Here is a 6,000-nt window from a genome sequence, read left to right as displayed (position 1 = left end):
CATGACCCCAGTTCTACCTTACAAATCCGGCTAGACCGGAGCATGTACACCGGTGCAGATCAGAGCTCTTGACACATGGAATCCAGGGCAGATAAGCCCCTCAGGCACAGTAATGGGAGAAGCGATACAATGAGAACAGGGGGACGCTGGGGGAAAAGGGGGAGAAAGTGGGAACCGATCACAATGATCAACGTATAACCTCCCACTGAAGGGGATGAACAACAGAAACATGGGTGAAGGGAGACAGCAGATGGTGTAAGATATGAAAATAATAATTTATGATTTATCAAAGGGTCACGAGAGTGGGAGGATGGGGGAGGAAGGGGAAAAAGAGGAGCTGATAGCAAGGGCTCAAGTAGAAAGAAAATGTGAAAATGATGAGGCAACATATGTACGAATGTGCTTGAAACAATTGATGTATGGGTTGTTATGGGTCCCCAATAAAATGATTTATTAAAAAAAAAAAAAGAAGGAATCTTTGGCAAAACCAAAATAATCAGAAAATTACTCTCTAGGTGTACAACAGGGTATATCCAGGCCGGGCAGGGTGACTGAACACGGCACACAGTGCCGACTGGCTAATTATCAGGCACAGCACCACTAAGGGCACAGTAATGCTGCTGCCTTAGTCTACTTGTTTCTAACACCCTACAGTGACGATGGTGGCGGTGGACAGGGCCCTGCCAGAGCATCCAGTGTGGGCCCGCCTCTCAGGAGATGGACACCTTTCCCACGAGCCTCTGGGAAGGCTCCGTGCCTCCTTATCCGAAGGGCTTCATACGCATCATAATCATGCACAAGGGCTCTGAGCCAAGGCATTTTCTAAAAAGGAGTGTGTCCGAGGGAGTGGAGGCAGGTTCCCTTGCGTGTGAGTGCTGACACCGACATAGCGAGAGCCGGGCCCTCGCTGAGTGAGGTCATGAAACCGTGGGGATGGGCTCCACGGGTGGCCTTGCGGTACGCGTGTGCAAGGTCTGCACCTTTGGCAGGGTGAAGGCACCACCTGTCACTCTCCATCTCCTGGGAAATAGCTGCATTTTCCTTCTCAGAGAGGTTTCTGCCTTACACAGGGTCCAGGTCTCACAGGTTCCACGGGAGGCATCACGCCAACTCACCGGGGCAGAGGTGGGAAAGAGCAGCGTGCAGGGAGTACACGTACAAAACGGGGGGAGAGCGGCGGACACAGCAGGGAAGGCAGGACAAGGCGACAAGGGAAGCCCGCATGAGAAGCGCCGCAGCGGACCAGGGAAGACAAGCCTCCTGCTTCTCCTGACACCCAGTCATCCCGAGGGTAAGGACAGCACAGGCATTGCCTGCACTCAGAAGAAGTGTGATGACAAAGGGCTACCCTGGTCCCCTCAGCCCCCCTACCCCGATGCTCCAACTCTCAGGGGAGGACAGGAGAGGAGAAGGCGCCCGCAAAGTCGGGAGGAGAAAGCAGCCGCACGCACAGACCAGGTGGGAAGGGAGCACTCCCAAAGCCTGTTGTTGACCTTCTCGCTCAAACTAACACCCCCAACCTCACAGAGACCCCTGAGGATTCCAGAGACAGCTGAGGAGGCAGCGGCACTCTGGGTCAGGCATCAGACTGCTAAAAGACAGGTCATTGGTTCAAGCCCACTAGCCTCTCCTTGGGGCAAGAAGGGAAGCTGGCTGCCCGTAACGAGTCATTGTCTCCAAAGCCCCAGACAGGGTTGCAGTGAGTCAGTGCTTGGGCAAGAGGAGGTACCTGTCGGTGTCTAGTCAGTCTTCTATGTAACACCCCCAACATCAAGTGATATGCGAGAGGCAGGAGGGTCTAAAGACTGGGAGTCTAAAGCAGAATTTCGTGCAATGACAGGAATGCTCATTATCAGGCTGACCCGCGGCAGAGGCTACAGGCTCACACCTGCACTCAGAACTGTTGAGCCTCCTGGTGACTTCCCACCCCCGCCATGCTTCCCGCCCTCCCTCACAGGCCTTTCCTGAGAGCATTTTCCCAACACATCCCGACAGAAGAATCTCTGTCTCAGGGTCTGTTAAGAGGCCCCTCATTTCAGCACACCTATGCGTATACAAGTACTGACTGACTAATGTGTTCTTTTCTCCATTCTAACCACCCCCACTTTTCACACTGACAGTGCCTATTCTACCACTGTTCTGTACCCGCCACTGCCACTCCTATGTCGTGAAAATGTTTCCATCTGTTAGCAGCCCAATGCAGACGTGCTGTACCAGGGGGTTCCCTAAAACAAGTATACCTCTAGGGCAAATTCCTAGAAATAAAACTGCTGACTCAATAGGCAGGTGCCTTGATAATCGGGATGGATATTGCCAATTTGTTCTCTGTAGGGCTGTACTGTTCTTCCAAGAACAATATGAGGAAGTGCCTTTTTATCATAGCTTCAGCAGCTTAGAATAGTATTAACATGGTCTGACTTAAAGACTCTGGTCCCTCCCACCCGGAGCAACAAAGAATAAAGGAAACCAAAGACCGAAGGAAGCAACCAGTGCAGGGACTGAGACCAGAAGGGCTACACAGCGCCCACCCCCTCCGCAATGTCCTATCAGGGACCAAAGGAGAGGTCCTGCATGGACTAGGAGACAAATGTCGAACAAAACTCAAATTCATACCATCACACTTACACGTCTGATAGAGCCTAGAGCAGCGGTTCTCAACCTGTGGGTCGCAACCCCTTTGGGGCTGGAACGACCCTTTCACAGGGGTCGCCCGATTCGTAACAGTTGCAAAATGGCAGTGATGAAGTAGCAACGAAAATAATGTTATGGTTGGGGTCACCACAACCTGAGGAATTGTATGAAAGGGTCGCGGCATGAGGAAGGTTCAGAACTGCTGAACTAGAGGAATCCGAAGACTACTGTCCTAAGATACCCTTTTAACTTGGAACTGATACCAGTCCTGGATGTCACTTTTCGACCAAATGACAGACTGGTGTGTTTATTATGTAAACACCACCAACCATGAGGGGCATGTTCCTTAGCATCAACCACGTCAGACCCACAGGCAACCTGTGCCCATGAGCAACAGGACAGGGCAAGGCGGGGCAGGAGTGAGAAGGATGGACAGAGGAGAGGGAGGGTGGGAATGAGGAGAGTGCTGACCCTGTAGGAAGAGCAACCAACGTTCTGGAATAATTTATGTATGAACTGTTGAATAGGAAACTAATTTGCTGTGTAAATCTTCACCTAAAACACAAAAAATATTGGAGAAGAAAAAAAATAGTATCACATTGTAGCATTTGGATTCGTTTTATATACTTAAGAGTTACTTTCTTTTTCCCCCATGACCTATCAGTCAGTATTCTTTGCCAGTTTTTCTCTAGGGTGGTGGGTTGTCTACTTGTCATGCAGAGTCTCTACATATCGGCAAAATTAGTATTTGTGCGTATTATTTTTTAAAGCAGCTCATTCTCTACTAGAAGGGAAAGGCCTCAGAGCCAGGAATGGATATCACTTTCTCTCAGAAGCCCCTCGCAGCCTGTATTTCACAAACAGAGCAATCTCTGAAACCACTGCTGTCTGTGCCTTACAGGACTCCCCGTACTCCAGTTCTACAGCAGATGATTATATCAAACATAAAGGTCCACGGGCAACCCTAGCACCTGCTAACTGAACCATGGCAACACGAAGCCGCCACGAAGATTACAGGCAAGAGGAGAAATACACAAAGCCCTGCGGAGCAGCACGACTCCGGAACACACGGGGTTGTGAGGGGTCAGAACTGACAGCAGCCAAATGTGGCAGGTTCTGTTTTTCATATCTAAGGTAAAGATCGTTCAAAATGTCAGTTACGCCAATAAAGCCCTGATACATGCTATCTGGATAACCGTCGAAAGCGGAGTGAAGTCCATCAAAAAAGGACAAATCTATAATCTCACTCACGTAAAGAGGCAAAAGTACAGAGACAGATGTTTATCGGTGGTTACTATGGGCAGGAGGGGAGGAAAGGGGAGTCACTTCTAGGAAGCACTGAGTTTCCATTGATAATGATGAGAAATGAGAGACTTAGCAAGAGATACTGGTCATGGGTGGTTGCACAACATGATTAATGCCACTGATGTAACCAAATTGTGCATATGGAAACAATAAATTGCCAAATGTCGTACTGTCATATACATTTATCTACAAATAATAACAATATTATCTAGGCTAACTCAGGCTCAATTAAAACTCCAAAGAGAACGTGGGACTTACTTTTTCAGTCCTGGGATCTCTGCTGGCTTTACAATTTTTATCAACCCTTTAAGTCTCTGCTGTTCTTTCCGCAGTTCGAAAGTTCTCAAGTGAAGCTTCTTCCGGGACACACCATCTAAGGCACTCCCCGACTTCATTTCCGACATGAATGCGTCCAAGGAGTCCTGAGACGGAGACTCTGACTGAGCTGTGCGAGGAAGGGATGAGCCGTGTTTGAAAAGAGGGTCCCTGTACATTGTTTTAAATGAACCCCACAGGACAGTCCCTCCCACTCAGAGCTGGACAGAGGGCATCGCTGATGCTGACAGGAAGAAACAGGCCGTGGCTGGGAGAGCGTGGAATCGCGTCGCGTCTATTAGAGCCCATACATCAAATTATTGAGAGCCTTCTTAGCTCTGAAATGCCATTATTCTTCTTAGAAAGAGTTAATTGGCTCCATATTCCATATGCTTTGTCTTCTTAGCCAATGTGCCCCAGTGTCAGGCATTACCACCACACAGAACGGGCGCTCAATAAACGCTGTGGAATCAATCATTGTCTTACCTCTGCTTGAGGCCTTTAGCCTCTCTGAAATTTCAGAGAGCTCCTTGTCAGCATCATTTAACTTTGCAACCTGTAACACCCAAACCGACAGTTACCAAAGGCTTTTCTTCGTACAGAATAGAAGTCTAGAGAATTCATTCAGGAGTTCGGTTTAAGTTTGTTCCTTATGAAGTTAGTACTTTTCATTTGCTAATTGAATTCTAGAATTAAATTACATTTAAAGTAAATTCAGAATTAAAGAAATCAGATTTAAATGGAATGAGTGTAGAACTCACATTATTCTATTCGACAGGAAGAGAGCTTAAGGCATTTTTCATGGATGAATCAAAGGATCGATTGTGGATATGTTTTAAGTTCTGAATACTAAATACAATGTAAGCAGATGCCAACATATGATCATTTCAAATATTGAGCCTATTACCCACGCTACTCCCCAAGTTTCTTTAGCCTCCTCTTGACTGCCAGAAGCCTAACATCAATTTCATCTCGACTGCACCAGGTTGAAAATGTTCCCTCTCTCTTGCAGTCACCTCTGAAGGGTCAATATAAACCTAATGAATCAATGTAAACCAAGGAAAATCGCTAGCAGCAAGGTGAATTTTACCCGACAATTGGAGAAAACTAGTTGTTGGTTTCCATTAATTTTACAGATCATGTAAATGTTCAAATTCCAGTGCCACTACTTTTTCAAAGTTCTGGTTCTCATAAAATAGATTTAAATAGTGCACAGTTGTATAACGAAGACTTAACTGCCCAAGCTCGCCCTCTGGGGAAAACGTACCAGTGACTCCAAGGTCTCTGGCTTCTCCTCGGCCTTCCCAGCCTTCTTCATTCGCCTGAGACGCTTCTTCTCAACCAGGCCGGTCCGGTCAAGGAAAGGGTCGTCGTCACTGTCGTAGAAGTCGTCATCCTCCCAGTTCTTGGCTTTCCGTTTCCGAGATACTAGGAGTGAGCAAAAGCACTGGTACTGAGATCGGATTCCCTGTTTTAGCAGTTTTATTGACATATAATTCACATAGCACACAATTCAATGGGTCTTTAAGAGAAAGTAATTAAAACCAACGCATATTACCATCCATGCTCTAAGGAGAAGAGTCAAGAAACTGCTAAATTACATATGTAAACAAATAGCTCATTTACTTCATGAGCAAAAGGCTCTCTTAAAAAATCAATGAGAAAAAGAGAAAAATAATAGGCCAATGATCCAGAAGAAAATCTGAAAATAATAAAAGGAGCAGATTCAAGGGATCAACAATTGAGATC

At 47.0% G+C, this 6,000-nt stretch overlaps 1 protein-coding gene across 1 annotated transcript in view; it reads right to left on the bottom strand.

The window, feature by feature from the left end:
* LOC101653801 (solute carrier family 4 member 1 adaptor protein) overlaps nt 1–6,000 on the bottom strand; it is a 35,241-nt gene that overhangs the window by 12,764 nt on the left and 16,477 nt on the right. Inside the window, exons 6-9 of the mRNA XM_013006831.2 lie at nt 5,519–5,679; nt 4,738–4,807; nt 4,195–4,381; nt 653–680 (exon numbers count right to left, since the gene is read on the bottom strand). Coding sequence (XP_012862285.1) covers nt 653–680; nt 4,195–4,381; nt 4,738–4,807; nt 5,519–5,679 — 446 coding nt within the window. The remainder of the gene's footprint in view (nt 1–652; nt 681–4,194; nt 4,382–4,737; nt 4,808–5,518; nt 5,680–6,000) is intronic.

Source organism: Echinops telfairi, unplaced genomic scaffold, assembly GCF_000313985.2.
Source record: "Echinops telfairi isolate 266 unplaced genomic scaffold, ASM31398v2 ScPeMD7_10;HRSCAF=50, whole genome shotgun sequence".
NCBI classification, from domain to species: domain Eukaryota; kingdom Metazoa; phylum Chordata; class Mammalia; order Afrosoricida; family Tenrecidae; genus Echinops; species Echinops telfairi.
The sequence above is the reverse complement of the archived record's forward strand: the minus strand, read 5'-3'. Positions and strand labels throughout refer to the sequence as shown.